Raw genomic sequence first — 18,793 nt, 5'->3', positions numbered from 1 at the left:
GAATGAAGACATTCAAAATTTTTATTGCTTGAAAATCCATTCTTATCTGTATCCAAAATTGTTCAGACTGTCTCAGAAGTGGATGTGTTCAGTGCTAAAGTCTGATGGTGGTTGGTTTGTCTGTAGGAACTGATCAGGGCTCGTTAGATGCTCAAAGGCATTGCTAAATCTGTATTTCTCTGAACTCTTAAGCATCAGAATGGAAGGGCCTGGGAGAGTTTCCACTCCCAGGTCTATTTTGAGACTATTTTGGCTTCTTATCGCCCTTTATTTCCATCAGACAACTAATGCCTGCTGGACACAGTTTGTACCCTTGATCTTTGCCCATGTCCTGCTGTGAAACCAATGCTGGAATTTCTCTAGGGAGCTGTTTGATAAAGTTTTCCTCAATTTTCTTAAGAATGTTTCTCTCCCTGAGATAGCAGGATGCCTCCCTAATCCCTTTCTCTGTGGGCACAGATATGGGACAGAGTGTGTGGTTCTGTGGGTCTTTGGGCACAGATACGGGGCAGAGTGTGAGGTCCTGCCAGTCTCTGGACACAGATCCTGGGACAGAGTGTCCTGCAGGTTTTTTTGTGGGCATAAATATGGGAGTATGGAGTGTGAGATCCTGCAAAACTCTCTAGAGAATAAAGAAACCAATCAGAAAGTCCCAACTGAGCAGCGTCCCATCGACTTTGAGCTCCCCATACGTTACAGCAAGGATCATCTAACTCGCTCACATGGTTTTATATTATGGTAAGAAGTCAAGGGGGCCTGGGAGAGCAAGAGGGAAAGTGAGTGGCATGCTGGGTTGGCTTCCACCTGCTGAACAGACCTTTTAGGCATTTGACTGCCCACACCTATCGCCATCTCCAGAAAGCATCCTTTCCAAGGTAGCGCTTGTGTTAATGACTCATGATGCTGAGGCTTTTCTCTCAAACCCTAACTAACTTCCTCTCGTTTTTGAAGCTTGGGCTTCCCATCATGTGACACCCTGCTTTGCTGTGTCCTGAGATCTGGGAAGGTGCCGTGTTGTTGCAAGCTTCTCTTCCCAGTTCTGCTTACATGGCCTCAGGACGGCAGAACCACGATGAGATTATTTATTCCTGGGAGGAGGGGTCAGCAAGTACCATGGATCAGCTAGTGTTTTATGTTTTGTGGTCTCCTATAAACAAGCTGTTGAGTTTACCAGCACACCATTGCCCATGAGCCAAACTTACCAAACTATATTTCTCTGCTTAGTCCAAATTCAGTTCCCAACAGCTCTCACGATGTCTCCACTATGATTATGACTCCACACGTACGTACTGAGGCTTAAACACTGGCAATAACACTCGAGACAGCAGGCAGGCTAGAAGCAAAGAGGACAAAACATAGCCAGCCTGTCAGTGGCATCAACACACAGGTGCAGAAAGTGTTACTGGGGTGGGATGCTCCCTTGGGGAAGAAGAAAATGTTCTGGGTCATGGGGTAGCAAGGCGATCATCCTATGGGTCTTGCGAGGTGATGCGGAGCTAGGGAAGGGGATCCTGAGAACTCAGGTGTCCTTTAATTGGCTGCCAACTAAGCACGTTTCCGATCTTACCCTTTGGGACTTAGTGTATTGGTACCACAAGAAAGTAAGACAAACACAGCAAGCGCTTAGGCCAGAGATGGCTCAATAGGTAAAGGTGCTTGCGGCTAGGCCTGACAAATTGGATTGGATTCCTGGGACCCACATGGTGGGATGGCTTCTGATCTCCACATGAATTGTTTGGCATACTCAACACAGAACTGCAATAAATACAATAAAAGTTTTTTGAAATAAACAAATCAACAGTAAAAAGAGGGTGGAACATGGCTTTACAGCAGAGTGCATGCCTAGAATCCTAGTGAGGGACTGAAAATCACAGGCTCTGGAGGAACACAAAAATATCTGGATCCAGAAGGGAAGCAGCTCAGTTGTGACTCTGACATGGACATCATGCTAGACCATTTTTCTTCCGGTGTATCCTACTTCAGTTTCTCCATCTATTGTCCGGAAACGAGTGACGCTAACTGTCATGTTATTGCAGTAACCCGTTCTCCCCGTCGCTCTTGCAATCTCTGATTTCACTTTAAACACATCTTGTGAAGCATGGATACTTAACTTTATTATTTCCTTGAGTTCAACATAGAATAAAACCAGCCTCATTCTCCATGTTCCTGTTTGTTTGCTACTGTGATCTTTTCCACAGATTCCTCAGACTTCGTGTCTGAAAGCCCGTTTTCTCTTATCCTGGGAACACATACATAGGTTAGATTGATGTTAATTAAGCATGATTTTTTATTACATTTTAATTTATTGATTATGTCTGTTTGTGTCTATGTGTGGGCTTGGTCTTGCCACGGCATTCATGTGAAGGTCAGAAGACAACTTTAGGATTTGGTTCATTTCTTCTACCCTGAGGGTCCCAGGGATCAAACTCAGGTCCTCAGAATTGGTAGCAAGTGCTTTCACCCACTAAACTATGTGGCCAGTCCCATAACTTTAAATTTTAATTTATAGGTGTTATGTATATAATATATACAGGCACACACATATAGAATTATAATATTTACCATACATAACATTTTATATATGGTTACATACAATATGTGTATATACTATTCATTCATGTATATACTATACATATAGGGGCATGTATATACTATACATATAGCTTTATATATATATATAAAACTATATATGACTATATAAAACATAACACACATATATGTACTAATGTGTACATCTAATGGAGCCAAAGCATAACATAGATCCAGAGGCCATAGTTTCATAGTTTCAGAAAAGGAAGTGACACATGTTTTAGTACCTGAAAAACAACTAGACTTTGAAGAGTCAGTGGGTTTCAGAGGTCAGTGGGCCAGCGACACCTAGCTCCTGTGCATTGCTTTCTGGCACTGAGACTGAGAGATGACAACATTTATCAGCTGGCCTGTTCTGGTCAGGAAAGAAATGTTCTAAAGAACAGTACAGTAAAAGGTGGTCTTAGATATTTGGATTTACATCAACAGTTTTTTCTTTCCAAGAGGGGAGAAGGGAATCAACATTTACTGAGTTTTATGAAGGAAGAATAACTCAGGGAGTATCAATCCTATTTCACAGATGACGAGATTGAGGTAGAAATGATGAGTTTAACTACGGCAACACAGGATGTCACAGACCTTCCACAGACCCTTGTGGACCACATGACCTCTCCAGACTTCCACTGTCTTTCTGTTCAACTGTCCCTTTGCCTGGCTGCTTCATCAGCTCTTTTTGTTGTTTGTTTCCAGTTTTATCCTGTTCTGAGCCGTCTCACACCCCACTCAAGCCTGCTTTCTCCACACTCCTGATAAGGAAGGAGTGTGAGCATTCATGGAGGCATTCCTGCCTCAGGCACTGTTCTAGGCCCTTCAGATGGTCTCATTTAGTCTTGCAGACCCAGTAGGTGCTGTGGTTCACTCTCGTTTCAATAGATTGAAAACACAGAAAACTAAGAGACTTAGCAAAGTCACACAGCAAGTGAACAGTGGACTCTTCATTTTCTACTGACAAAGTGCTAAACTCTGGCTGCTTACTGGGTGATGGATACACAAGGTGAATCATTCAGTATGACTGTATGTAGGAAAAAACAGTACACAGAGGCAATTTCTTACCTGCAGGTGTTTGTTGTCCCTAAGCTGGGGATCAGGCTACTGCTGGGAAGCTAGTGGGTTAGGAGACAGTGGAGCCTGAAGGGACAGCACAGCCTGAAGGGATGGCTTCAGGACACACCTGGAACAATGCATCACAGGGCAGTGGAGAAGCCTCCTTCAGCTATGATGGGACTTCGTAACAGGGAAAGTGTAGAAGTTACCCTTTTAGAGAAATGAGAAGAGTACTGGAAAATGTCTTGCCTTCTCCTCCCCCTCCCTTTGAATTCAGAATCAATTATGTTACCACAATTATGCCTCTCCAAGTGACCACAGGGAATGAGATGAATTAGTAATCTCTGTGACGTGCTAGTGAATAAATAAAGACTCTAAGTGAAGAATAAAAGTTTCCTTTCACCACTGTTGAGCCCCAGTCACCGCCCCTCCCCACTTCCAGCCTGGTGTTTTGTGTAGCTGAGGGGCACGGTAAGCATTTCCTGCTGGACTTTAGTGTTAGGGAGGTGACATGGCACTGTAGGCTTCATCTTCATTTCCTGAGGGTTACAGACACACTGTCTATCCTTAATCTGGAGTCCTGCAGAAGGTGACATTGCATAGCTGTGATTTTATTGGGAAGCCATCACAGGAAACACTACCCAGGCAAATAGGGAAGTGAGATGGGAAGGAAAAGCATGCAATTATGCCAGTGGCCATTGTGAGGAACTCAGATTTGCAGTAGGGGTCTGGGTGACACTGCCATAGGACCCCCACTGTCCTCCAGAATTTACAACACCGGGGCTTCTATTCCTCCCCATCAGTCACAGGGAATACACTCCTTATAGGGGATGTGGATCTGACCCGCCAGATCTGCCCTGTGTGCACACCTTGATCGTAAAATGTCCCCAGGCAGAGAGGTAGTCCTGACATTTTGGGGTTTGTTCCACTGTGTGGACCATTGCAGAAGTTGAGAAATAAAGGGAATTCTGACAATACGTATTCCAGAGTCCTTTTCTAGCCTCTTCTAAACCAGCTTCTCTGTCTTCCAGTTTTACCATGTGTGTTAGTGTCATTATTTTACTTGACAGTAGAGAAACTCTAAAAGTGTATTAGGGGAATTTAATGTATTATATTTCTATCCCTGAATACGCTCCCTTTAGGACTACATTTCTTTGCTGGTATATTTTGACATTTATTCCTTTGTTTAATATTATAGAGTCATTTTAAAACACGCCTACAAGAAAATTCACACTTTATTGGATACTTAGTCTTCTGCCTCGCACCTGCTTGAGGTCAGAGGACAACTTGTAGAAATCAATTCTTCCCTTCTATCATGTGAATCCCAGGGATCAAACTCAGGGAGCCAAACATGGATACAGACAACTTTGCCTGTTTCACTCATCTCTTTGGCCCCTCTTGACCACAACAACCATGTTTCCTTGGTGTGGGGAAGGAAGGAATGTCTTTGGATTCTTCATATTGTCATTAGCCCGTCACTCTGCACAGCAGACGTTTGCCAAGTATTCATTGAAAAATAGGTGAGAAAGATAAAGATGAAAGGGGAGTCCTGCAATGTTTATAAGTTCCTAGTGTGTAAGTATTAAATAAAATCTTCAGATATCCTGGTCCATAGTGAGATCGCAGAGAAACGGACCCATTTGTCCTTCTGTCCCTATGTGGCGTTTCTGTTACAAAAACATAACTTGTATGGACAAATATTAGAATGTTTACAAATGCGTTCCACCGGTATACTTAGAAACGGCAGAGATGCCCTAAGCTGACTTTTGGCCGAGGTCTTAAACGTCCTTTTGGAGGAAGATGTATGACTTATTCAGCCAGATGTGTTTGACAGGGACAATGGTGAAAGAGAAACTGCACCGGCGATTGGGAGAAGCAAGTGTGTGTTTCTGTCAGCACGCTTTGATAACAAGCATTTCCTCGCATTGTCCAATGGCAGTGACATCCCACTTGCTTGGCTTCTAGCAGCCAAGGAGAAGCACAGGAAACAAGCACAGATAAGTGTGCATTTTAGGAGCAACTCAGCCAGCGCTCTTTGCAGGAATCAAGTTGCTTATCGATGTGTCTGGGGGGAAATAAGCTTGCAGGGAAAACACGCATGTAAAACAGTTCCATAATCATGAATCCATTGTTGAATAGTAACTTGTCTGAGTAAAAAACACTTCACTTATAGCAGTCATTTATTTAACTAAGATTTATTGGAAAATTATGTTTCCTGAAGAAAGATGATAGTATTGAACCAGAGAGGCCAGGTCCTTCTCATGGGGTTTATATTAATGCAGAAGCAGACACAGTGAGACACAGTAAACAAGGCTGGCTGGTACCTGCCTGTTATCTCAGTGCTTGGAAGATAGAGGCGAGAGGGTCAGCAGTTCAAGATCTGCCTCTATGCCATAGAGAATTCAAGGCTAGCCTGTGTCAGAAATCCCCAACCCCCACAAAACTCACAAATAAAAGGAGAGCATATACTTCAAGAAGGTTGTGGGTATCATAAAGAAAAGAGAGGAGTAAAATGAGAAGAGGTGGCCAGCTCATGGAGGGACTGACATTGAGCTGGGACTATGAAGTGGCTAAAATAGCAACCAGCCAGGAGTGTTGAGTAATAGAAAGGCTCAGCGCTGGCGGTGGTAAGTGTTGGTGAGGGGCCATGGGCTGAATGATGAGGAGCGAAGAGCGAGAGGTGCCAGGGTTGGACAGCTCCCTGTGCAGAGATCTACTTTGTGAAAGTCAGGGGCTTTCCTCCTGGGCTCAGTGGTTCCAGACCTGAAGGGATTCTGCCCTTAGAAAATCAACCTTGGTTGTGAGCCCCGTCTTTAACGACTGAGCCATCCCTTTTTGCTCGGTGGTGGTGGTGCACGCTACTAGGAAGGCAGAGACAGGTGCATCTCTGTGAGTTTGAGGCCAGTCTGGTCTACAAAGTGAGTTTCAGGACAGACTCTAAACCTACAGAGAAACCTTGTCTCAAAAAAATCCAAAAAAAAAAAAAAAAAAAAGAAAGAAAGAAAACCAGATTTTTAATTAGAAACAAAGTTTTCCCCCCAAGCCCGAAAGACAGAAAAGAAACAAAACCATTGTCTAAACCAAGAAGTACTGGACCAGAATAATGCATGGAGGGAGCTCCACCAATAAGACAGCAGGAGTAGAGAGAATCCCACTCTTCCACGTGGTTCAGTGGATTCAACAACCGTTATGTGGGGGAAAGGCTTTGCTGTATAGAGACATATCAGCGTCGTCTCCTCAAAGGAACCTGGGTCATCAGAAGTCCTCTGCATCCATGATTCCTCTTCGGAAAGAGCCAAGAGTGGAGCAGGACCATGATGGTGACAGTGACGTTATATAGATGAGAACAGAGGAGGGGATGGATGTTGTGCTTCTCCCTCACCTTCCCTACAGATTGCACACAGAATCTGGAGGGGTGGGCGTGGGAGGGAGGAAGGGAGAGAGAAAGAAGGAGGGGGAGGAGGAGAGGGAGAGAGAGCTGGGAAACTAGGGTGACTAGTGGATTTAGGCTTGTGAATCTGGGTGCATGATGAAGCACTGAGAAAGAAATGCTGGATGCTGGTTCCTCTCCTGGATGTTTTTTTTTTTCCCCTTTCCCAACTTGGCATAGACGAGAATTATTTGGAAAGAGGAACCTCGTTTGAGGAACTACCTCCATCAGATTGCCTGTAGGCAAGTCTGTAAGGCATTTTCTTGATTAATGGTTGATATGAGAAAGCCCAGATCACTGGGGTTGTTCTGACCCTGGGCAGGTGGCATCGTCTGTATAAAGCATGCTGAGCAAGTCAGTAAGCATTGTTTCTCTTCTCTGGTTCCTGCCTTGACTTCTCCGGATGGAGTGTGACCCAAGAGTTGTAAGCTGAGATGCACTCTTTCCTCACCAAGCTGCTTTTGGTGATGATGTTTTACCACAGCTATGGAAACCTAACTAGACAGTTCACAAAAACACTACTGTAACTGGAGTGAGATTCAGGTGAACTACAGATGAAAATCGGGCACATAAAAGTAAAACTCTCTGAAGGGAGGCCATGCTCCTTGTGCAGACTCTCCTGTCCTTCCCCATCAATGAATGACTGTCTCCTGGTTTGCTTTTTCTCTGGTTAAGGGGTTTTAAAAAGGCCAGTCAGTAGTCAAACCAGAATGACTGAAATCTGAAGTGAAAGATTGGTGTGGTTACTGCCGAGATTATACTGAGAGCAGCTCGGAGAAGTGGAGGGCAAGACCAGCTAGGAAAACACGAGGGAAGAGCTAAGCTAAAGGAACATTCGCAGTCTGCTTTAAATGAGAGGAGGTTGACTAGCATCTGGTATGCTAAATGCTCTTAGTAGTTTTTAAAAAAATGTTTTATTTTCTTATTTTCTGTGTTTTACCATGAGCAAAGCACCCTACTTTTTAACAATTTTTATTTTCTTGAGGAAGAAAGTAACTTATCTTGTCGCACTAACTCGTGGACAGCAACAAAGTGGAGTCAGGTGTGGGAAGGAGTTCAATTAACAGGTGACTTAGGTGTGGCGTATGTAAGGGACAGTTGTCGACTCCAGAGAAGCAAATGGTAGCCGATGTTCTAGATCTGTGTTTTAAGGAGTTTGACGTATTTATAACATACAGCACATCCAGCATTTATGATGTAAAGTAATTATAAAATATTTCTAATATATAACATAGTGATGACATGTAGCACCCCAGAAGAGAGTGGCAAGAATTAGGAATATGGATGAGACGAGGCAGGGAGTCTTCTCCAGTGTGGGCACGGAGAGAGGAGCAAGTGTGCCAGGAGACAATGACCTTTGGAGGCCATGATTCATTGTAGGCTTTTAGTCAAAATCCAAGACTTGACCTCAGAGTGTAGGTGATGCCAACTGCACTGGGGAGTTGAGAACAGGAAACAGAATTGCTATTTGAAAATGATCTGGAAATAGGGAGGGTCTCTTCTGATTGCTGCTGTTCCCACTCCCTCTCCCTCTTTCCCTCCTCCTCGCTTCAGCCCCAGAATGGTTTGGTTAAGAATAACTGAGATCATTTTTTTCAGAATCTCAAAACCCTACAACCTTACCAGCTTATTTGGAAAAACAGTGTACAAAGTAGATAGAAGAAATTTAGGGAAATGTTAGTGGTTAGTGTATATTTCTGTCAAATATCAATCTTTTATTTTTTCCTTCTATAGTCTTTAAAAGTAAACAGAAAAGAAACACCTTGACATGAATTCATATAGAAGGAAATTCATGCTTGCCAATTCTTTTTTCTTGATTTTTTTTTCACCAAAGAAAGTCTCATTTGACCACAGATCAGCTATGGAAGATGAGCCAAAGCTACTCAAACTCATTCCCTACCAGGTCCCTTCTCAAGTCTGTCTGTCCAGCTTCCAGGAGGGAGAGAAGTATCCCAAGACAGTTACCTCTGCCAGTTTCCCTGGAACTATACCTCTCTAGGGAAACATAAGTCTGGGAACTTTTGTCTTAAAATATTGCCCTCGTTATGTGAACATACTTAATCATCATGTTTTCCTTCATTTTTCTGAACAGACACGAGGCAATTTTTAATCTACAATGAAGATCACAAGCGCTGTGTGGATGCTCTCAGTGCCAGCTCGGTGCAGACCTCAAGTTGCAACCCAGAAGCCGAGTCTCAGAAATTCCGCTGGGTGTCGGAATCACAGATTATGAGTGTCTCTTTCAAATTATGCTTGGGCGTGTCTTCAAAAACCGACTGGGCCTCAGTCACTCTGTATGCCTGTGACTCGAAAAGCGAATTTCAGAAATGGGAGTGCAAAAACGACACGCTCTTTGGACTCAAGGGCACAGAGTTATATTTTAATTATGGCAACAGGCAAGAAAAGAATATCAAACTTTACAAGGGTTCCGGTTTGTGGAGCAGATGGAAGGTGTACGGAACCACAGATGATTTGTGCTCAAGGGGTTATGAAGGTAAGGGCTCAGCGGTTGTCATCTTTTTGTCAACTGTCTTTCTGTCTCCTTGTGTGATGCTGAAGGAAATAAGTGTGCCCTACTGTGGTCTGTACAAGAAACAGTCATCACTGTGAACTTTTGAATTATTCTGTGTTCTAGATGGACTTGAAGGTGAATAAGTGTGAGAAAATGTCCTTAATAACCATTAGTTATGGGTAATTCATAGGAAATATGACTTTGAGCGCCTTTATTTTACCTACTTTTAAGCAATGAGTTATAGTTTTCAGAAGAAGTTCATTGTGGTCTTTGACCCAAACCTTCTGTTTGACATTGAGACTGTCCCATTAGGTCTAATAAGGCTTTTCCTTACCTCCAGGTAAGGTTAGGATCTCTCTGGAGAAATGATCCCAAGGACATTCTTTACTTCAGATCACCTGAAATGAAACTCTGATTGTTTCTGATTATTTTGTCATGCTGTGGTGTTTGGAGACAGTAATCATTCTGGATTATTCAAGCGGAAAAACTGTCTCATGAATTACTGGGCATATCTAGTCACCTGCCTTAGATAAAGGCAGCATGAGCAGTGAGGGCAATTTCTTTATTTGAAGTGAATTCCTTGAGCCTTCAAAGGGGAAAGATACTCAAAATTTTTAATCTCTTCTTGTCTTGGTCAAATTTCATTCACTTTGAATCAGACAGCAAATCAAGACAATTCAAAAGAGTCTCGAACCTTTTATGAAAGCTTCTCTCTTGAGTCAGATGATGTCATAGCTCCATTCCACATGTGGATATTTGGCTAGTGTGAGGGCATTATCTCGAACAACTTCAAGGTTGGAGGAAGAACAGGCCTTTGGGGACAGGGGAAGCTTATTCCTAAATGATGTTGCTGCTGGGGCTGCGGAGAAGGGTTGGACCTCGATAATCACAGTGATACAGCCCAGGAACCCAATTCCCTGTAAAAAGATTATTTGCCTGCTTTCTGTCATCTAAAGAGAAGATGAGAGGAGAAATTGAAGTCTCTGAGGGTGGAGTTCAGAAAAGAGCTATTTCCAGGCATTTATTGAACGTGATATAAACTTAAAAATTCTGAAAGAGGCAAGCCAAGCAATGCCACCTTCCAGGGGAAACACCACAGAAAATTCGAAGAGCAAGATAGGCTTGCTCAGACTTGATTGTGTCAAATTCAAAAAGGGGCCGATTGTCAAGTTGAGGAATTCAATTTGAGAATAATACTGTTAGAGGTCACCTCTTTGAACTGATCTATTTCCTTCTTTTCTCACGGTCCTGGGGGCTAAATCTAAGGCTGCACACATTCTGGGCATGCGCTCTCCTGCTGCGCTCTGCTTTCAGTCTTTCAGTTCTCCTCCCCCTCCCCCCGCCCGGAGACAGGGTTTCTCTGTGGCTTTGGAGCCTGTCCTGGAACTAGCTCTTGTAGACCAGGCTGGCCTCAAACTCACAGAGGTCCGCCTGCCTCTGCCTCCTGAGCCCTGGGATTTAAGGTGTGTGCCACCACTGCTCAGCTGCTTTCAGTTCTTTTAGGCTTTGCTTTTAATTTTGAGGCAGGGTCTCACTAGGTTGCCTAGGCTGGCCTTGAATGTGGTCTGTAGCCCAGGTAACATTAAACTTGAAGTCTTCTTGCCTTAGTTTCCTGAGTAGCTGGGATTACAGGCCTGTACCACCAAACCTATTTATTTTAAAATACAGTAGTCGGTCACTATCTTTCTGTTCTGCCATTTGCTTTGAGGCAAATGTGCATAATACTTACGGTAGTGATCACCACACTAATGTGTTTGAAACATCTGGTAAGATTATTTAGATGTACACTTTACAAGCTCAACCCCACACCCAGATTCTAGGTCAGTACACAGGGATGCCACAGGAGTCTTTGAATTATTTTAATGAAGAATTGCGTGATAGTTTTGTAGATGACCCACCAGCTACCTTTTGCCAACACTTTGATGATCTTTCAACATATAAAATAATCTTGCTGAAGAGCCTAGTCCCTCAAAATGACTTTAATTTGGAAACAATTTTTTTTGTGTGTGTGTGTGTGTATGTGTGTGTGTGTGTGTGTGTGTGAGAGAGAGAGAGAGAGAGAGAGAGAGAGAGAGAGAGAGAGAGAGAGAGAGAGATGTGTGTGTCTGAATGTAGTATCTGTCTTGAAGACGTGTCTGATCCCATGGACTTGAGTTTAGACGGTTGTGAGCCACCTGACATGAGTTCTTGAGTCATCTGCCTAAACACTGCCTGCTTTTAACTGCTGAGTCATCTTTCCAGCTCCAGCGTTACCTTTCAATTGATTTAATACGATATAGGTTAAAATTGTAGATACCATGTTATTGAAAAACTGCTTGATATTAAAGATTGTTTTAGAAAAATAGTATTGTAGATTTGGATGATTTAAAGGATTATCTGGAAGTTTGTGCCCTGAAGGGAACATGATTTGAGGGCGGTTTTGTGCTTCTTTAGTGAAGTCGGCAGGGTAGAGTTTGGTTCTTTGGACCTCTTTCGAACCTGTTTTTGAATAAACATCTTTTTTTGAAAGAGCCCCCTCTGACTGGCATCTATAAATCCAGTGGAGAATGTATTCTCTGACTTACTGAAGCGTGCACTGGTCCTGTGGTTCTTTATGGGAAGAGGAAGGGCATGCTTGACCCTGAGAGTTGGCCCAATTCTTACTGAATCCAGCATGTTCCTCTAACAAACTTAAGACATGAAGATTGGTCCTGGGGCTGGAGAGATAGTTCAGTGGTAAAGATACTTGCAGCCAGGCCCAGTGACCTGAGTTCAGTTCCTTAAACCCACGTGGTGGAAGGAAGGAGAGACCCTATCCCACAAGTTGCCCTCTCACTTCCTTGTGCACCCTGACACACAATGCTCCAGTAGACCTCACAAAAAAAGAAGAAGAAGAAGAAGAAGAAGGAGGAGGAGGAGGAGGAGGAGGAGGAGGAGGAGGAGGAGGACAGGTGCCTCTCCATCTAGAATGTATTATATATGTATACAATGTCATCAGAGAAAATACAGTAGTGATAGATGTGAAGACACAGCAGGTTGTCTCTGCACCCAGGAGCTGCAGGTGGGCAACCTCTGGGAGTTCAAGACCAGTTTATTTTCCATAGAAAATTACAGGTCTGTCAGAACTACATAGTAAAAGCCTGCCTCAAACAAGCCAAAGCAAATCAAAAACAATGCAACACAAAATAAACTCCTCCCCCCAAGACAATGATAAAACAAAAGTAGGAAAAAAATGGAGAATATGTAACTGGGAAATTGGAAAAAAAAACAGCAGAAATCAGAGGTCTAGTTTGGTACCAAATTTTTCAAAACAAATTTTTTTATTTTAGCTTGGAAGCTGCATACTTTAGATTATTGAATGTAAAAAGATGTTTGATTGCTAAATAAAATGATCTTAGGTGCTCTTAAAAAGACTCGATGTATATCTTAGCAGAACTAAAGTTAGAATAGTGTTTTGAAATTATTAATAACTAACTAAAAAGTAATTTTTGACTAATTGAAAAAGAGTCCAATGAAATCAGTATAACGGGTGAACAAAACAAAGCAGCAAAGAAGCAATTGGCGGCACATGCTTGTAGTCTCAGCATGCGGGAAACTGGGGGGATTAAGTCTGAGGCCACTCTAGGCTGAACAGCAAGACTGTCCCAAATATCATAAATTGAAAAAGAAAGGTACTGACTGTGAATACTGTGTAAGGGTTTTGAGTGATTTCTTTTTAGAATGTGGATTAGAGAACTCTGCCGACCCCCTCCCTCCCGTCCCCCCCCCGCGTCCCCGCCCCCGACAAACCACTTGAGCAACTAAGTGGAGGCTGACTTGCTCAGAAGTAGTTGGAAGGGATTTGAACACTGCCTGTAGCTCTATGGCGTGTGTGTGTGTGTGTGTGTGTGTGTGTCTGTGTGTTTGTGTATTAAGATGTAGATGTGTGTACACATGTGTCAGAGGTTGATGACAAGTGTTTTCTCCCATCACTCTCTACCTTAGGCAGAGTCAGGCTCTCTCACTTGAACCTGGAGCTCACGGATTTGGTGAGTCTAGTTAGCCAGTTTGCTCTGGGACCCTGGCTCCATGTCCATATTTATCTGGGTCCCAAGGATCCAAACTCTGATTCTCACTTTTTGCTAGCTCCATAGCTTTAAGGTTGTTTCCAATCTAAAGAGGTATTGAGACTATACTTCTAGCCAAGAGGGAGGACAGCATCTGCCTGCCTTGGAGGAAAGGCAGAAGTTAAAGCTGGTGTCACAAGAGCTTATTGCTGTTCTTTCCTCAGAGAAAGGAGCACAGACCATTCCAAAAGGTGGTGGGAAAGGGGTGGGGCTAGAATTGTACCTAAGTTCATGCTGCAACTGGTGCCAAGGGAAAGACTACGGAGAGGTGGAGGGGACAAGGGTCTGCGGATCAGAAGAGCGAGAGCAGCTCCCTCAGGATGCCTTGTGAAGTCAGCGTACAGACACGTGCCACTTTCATTCTAAATGCAAACCCCCGTGTCCCCACAGCCATGTACTCCTTGCTGGGCAATGCAAACGGAGCCATCTGCGCTTTTCCGTTCAAGTTTGAAAACAAGTGGTACGCAGACTGCACCAGCGCTGGGCGCTCAGATGGATGGCTCTGGTGTGGAACCACCACTGACTACGACACCGACAAGCTGTTTGGATTTTGTCCATTGCAATGTGAGTAACCGACCAAGATATGCTTGGAACAGTCACCATGACAACAAGGTGGTAGGACCTCGGCCTCATGTAGAACATGTTCCCCCAATTTTTTCACACTTGTTCTCCTAGAGTATCCCACTCTAACTCCTTACAGATGCCATAGCTCTCATTTTACTGTGGAGAAAACGAACCATTGTGGCTGAAGACCATTGTTTGTATTTAGGTTTTGGGAGGAAGATCAGACAACACCACCCTTGCCCCAACATTCCTTGTATGAAATAACACCCTAATTTGCTGAGACTTTAGGGCAAATTATACTGTATACAGTATTATATAGACAATGCTGGAGATAGACACCTTATTCTGCCAAACCCCAAATGCTTTAGCTTTATAAAGCCATAGGTTGAAACCAGAATTTAAATGGCATGATAAATGTGTTTGGTGGGAGAAAGAGTTTGAGGGTTCCCAAGTTTTGTGTCAGCATGTGCTGGAGCTCCTAGCTGTGAAAATGATAATGCCTTGAAGCCCCAACAGGGTGGAATTTGATATCAAGGGAATTGGGTAATTTATGCTTCAAAGTCCTTTGAAAACGGAACTTCAAGTGTTCCTAGAACTAGCAAGACCACATCAAGTACCAGAACTTGAAATCTGTGGTTCTGTCCTTGTTTAAGAATCTGTAAAAAAGTGTGTGACAGGTCTAGGTGGAATTGGAAGAACAGCTTGGGGGCAGAGCTAGGGCTGAGGATGGAGGAAGTGGTTGAAGTCTTTGCCTTACTTCTGTTTCTCTGAACATCCTTCTTGCAGTCAGGCGCCCCTTCCTAATTTACGCATGTCCAACCTCTGCCACATTTATTGCTGGATTATTGCAGCATGTTTCCTCACATCCCCCAGGCCTGGTTTTCTGCTGCCCCATAAAGGAACCTGGGCCAGGGAGGAGACTCTAGTGGGGCCCAGAACTGCTGTGGAGTTCTCTGAGCTGCAGTAACATTGTGTCCTACTAAGCTTTTTGCGACCACAAATTCATGCATCGAATTCTTAACTCTGCTCCTATTCTAAGGCAGTAAAACTTAGCAAAATTTCTTAATGTCAACCTATACCATATTTCTGAGCATTTTCCCTGCATGACCTTTTTACTCTATAATTCCCAAACGTCTTTTTAAAAGCAAACAGTTCATACTCTGTATGGCATTGTAATTGCCTCTTCAGCATCTGATGAGTGTCCATGAAGGTCACAGGCCTTGAGTCCTTAATGGTACCATGCTCTGGTCGTGACTGAGGTAGATGTATTTATAACAACACTTGAAGTTCATGGGCTTCGAGTCCATACAGGTACAATTCTCTAGCCTTGATGGGGGTACATTTATTTGCCTCTCTTCTATCAACATTTAGAAATTCGATTTCCATTTAAGGTTTACAGCTGTCTAATGTTTTGAATGAGAAATCTTTTTGTCTGGAAAAGTGGTGTACCTATTTTTCAACCAGTGAAGAGTTGCCTTCACTTAGTAAGAGTGATACTTTCTAAATCCATCCTCATTTTTCTCAGGGATATGTGCTTCATGGTCCCAACTGTCACATCCTTCCCTTAAGTGGTATTGATAGAAGACTTGTTGGGTGTGTGATGGATAGCATGTGGAGAACAAATGGGACGTCAGTAACACAAGGACTTTGATGTCTTTGGATGTGTGTGGGAATGGAATTCCCAATGTATCCATTACAATATTATTTAGTCTTGTTAATTCTGTGTATTAAAAGCCAAATGATATATTTGTCCTGATATAAAACATATGAAAGGCAAATAACTATAGAAAAGTTGTTTTATTTCCATCTGCATAAAATTTTAATTTTGTTGTGTGGGTCAGTCAAAGGAGAATTTTATTTTACATTATATTATTATTTTACAATAACTTTAAGCCCAGTAGATTTGAATTTGATCCAGGACAAAGAGGTATTGGTCACTGACCTAGTGCCACTAAACACATGCTCCCATTGTCCTTTAGGTTGTTTATGATAATGTTTTCCTTCTGTTTAGACACTCACTCTCACATATCATGAGGACAGGAAAAGGAAAAGACCCCATTCTCCCAATTGTCCATAGCTTGCAGCTTTGGCTTTCGGGATCAGCTTCCCTGGTTTGCTGTGAGAAGCTGAGCTCTGGGAGCTGCACAGTCAGTGAACTGGTGTGTTCATCGAGAGATGGGTGGTATGCTCATCTGTTTTAACCCTTTGATTTAAAATATGAGAAACTTTCTTTAAATGAAGAAAAGAGTTACTTCAGTTCATGTTGGGGGTCATTACATTCTTTTGACTATTTTCTAATAAGGAAATATCCTCCTTTAGTCCACAATCACATCTTCTACCTTATTCTAAGCAGACCCATAAGTTAAATATTTTTTAAAAAGTTTGTCTTTAAATAAAACCCAAATATATTTCACTGGAAAATCTCATTTGCACAAACATTAAATTTGTCAAACACATGATCATTCTGATATTTTATTTTACTGATTGAAATTTATTTGTCTTTAAGCATACCGTGATTTTTCTAGTTGTTTTAGTTCTGGGGTTTAGCTCAGTAGTCCTGTGACCACATACCTTCACCAGTGGCCTGGGTTCCATCTGCAATATCATCATCAATAACAACAACAAGAACAAACTTTGGACATTTCTATGCCACTGCATGAACCAGTTCTAACACATTTTTCCTCCTTCTTTGATGTGTCGTGCTACCACAGATGTCAAAGCACAGGGTGGAGGGTACGTGTGTGACTGGAAGCACTCTGATTGCCACTTCCTCATCAGACACGAAACACAATTAGATCTAGAGTTAAGAATTACGATGCCGTACATGAGATGGTATGGACAGTTTAACAAGCTGTACACTTTATTGAAAACTTTAAAAATTATATAAATTTTATCTCTGTTCTTTTCCCTGTAAGTAAATGCAAAGGTTTTCCTGTTTTTCCCAAGGTTGTAAGCAGAATTTTGCGTTATTAAGAAATAAGAAAGAGACATATTCTCCAGGCATAATACATTCTATTTGCTAGCTTCCAAATATCTAATATGTAAAAGGCTATAAATAATATTTATCTATATTATTGGACTTTCATAAAGTCCACTAAGTTTATAAAAGGTATTTGCAATCCTATAGTATCAAAGGGCCAATGTAAGTGAAAGTGGCCAGTGTTTTTTTAACCATGGGAAGAAAGCCTGACAATTAGCATGTCCTATTGCCGGGACCTAGATTAAATGCATCATGGTGATGAGAAAATGAAGCTCTGAAAGCCACTTTATTCTCTGCCTGGCAGGTTCAGTTGTTCCCAGCCTGTCTAAAGGAGTCTGTAAACTTTCTTCTTATGCCTTACTTAAAAGACCAAACTAGACAACAGAGACACTTGCCATAAGAAACCATGCGTTATTTCCTCTCCCTTACCTGGTTCATTCACTGATCCAGAACACTGGGATGGTGTCTTGATTTTTCTTCCTTGTATCTGCTTCATGTCTTACATCATCCAATCCAAATGTCCCAGCAGGAAAACAGGGAGAAGCTGTGTCTCTTTCTTACCTTAGGTGCATGAAACACTCTAGCTGTGGCTGGCTATGAGACATCTACTCTTCATCTCAGGAGCGAGGAAAGTACAGCTGGCTTTAAAGATGAGTAAAAGGCCAGCAACTGAAGATGTGATGATGGGAACTGGATGGATTGTGAATGTATTGTTCTCTGTAAGCATTTCCCATGCATCACACAGCTAACTGAGTGTCTTTTTTTGCAGTTGAAGGCAGTGAGAGACTCTGGAATAAAGATCCATTGACCGGAGTTCTTTACCAAATAAACTCCAAGTCTGCTTTAACCTGGCATCAGGCAAGGGAGAGCTGCAAACAGCAGAATGCCGAGCTCTTGAGTGTCACGGAGATTCACGAGCAAACATACCTGACAGGTAATGACAGAATTAAAAAATGTACGTAAAATCAGTTTACTTGATTTCCACATCATGTAACTTAGGAGTAGGTAATAAAAAGAATTGTTAATGTCATGGAAAATTTTGTCTCTTAGCAGCTGGTATAGATCATATAAGAAATCCATGTTAAGAAAACAACCAGAGATGACAAATAACTGTCATATCTAGAGTGGATTTTGTTTTATCAGTTGTGCCTGTTTTTAGAGTTGGTGTTAAGAAGGGTTCTGAGGAGTGAACTGGGCAAAGAGCAAAGGAAATCAATATCAATGAGTAGTATAGTTTTTTGATCCAGCAGTGCTACCTATGTCTAACCTGAAGGTTTTGTGTTAGCGTCAGAGAGTTCAAGATGATAAAATGAAACGAACGATTAGTAGCAAAGGCAGGTTAATAATTCCTGTGCAAATCTAAGTCCCTCTTGACTTTGCCTGTCCAACTGCCAGATCTATGTCTTTTCAGGTTTTATTTCTACAATGTATTATTTGACTTTTTAAACATCTACTACAAAGCTGTAAAATTAGTATTTAATTGAGAAAAGAATATATATTTAATCTATAACACTCATTCCTGAGGGTTGGAGAGGTGGCTCAGTTGCCAGAAAGCTTGTCCAGCATGTAAGAAGGCCTGGGTTTGATCT

The 18,793-nt window shown here is 42.4% G+C and overlaps 1 protein-coding gene across 1 annotated transcript in view; it reads left to right on the top strand.

Moving 5' to 3' along the window:
* Nucleotides 1-18,793, top strand: part of Mrc1 (mannose receptor C-type 1) — a 95,214-nt gene that overhangs the window by 986 nt on the left and 75,435 nt on the right. Inside the window, exons 2-4 of the mRNA XM_057788047.1 lie at nt 9,156-9,557; nt 14,051-14,224; nt 17,974-18,138. Coding sequence (XP_057644030.1) covers nt 9,156-9,557; nt 14,051-14,224; nt 17,974-18,138 — 741 coding nt within the window. The remainder of the gene's footprint in view (nt 1-9,155; nt 9,558-14,050; nt 14,225-17,973; nt 18,139-18,793) is intronic.

This window comes from Chionomys nivalis, chromosome 13 (genome assembly GCF_950005125.1).
Source record: "Chionomys nivalis chromosome 13, mChiNiv1.1, whole genome shotgun sequence".
In the NCBI taxonomy this organism is placed as follows: Eukaryota; Metazoa; Chordata; class Mammalia; order Rodentia; family Cricetidae; genus Chionomys; species Chionomys nivalis.
The sequence above is the reverse complement of the archived record's forward strand: the minus strand, read 5'-3'. Positions and strand labels throughout refer to the sequence as shown.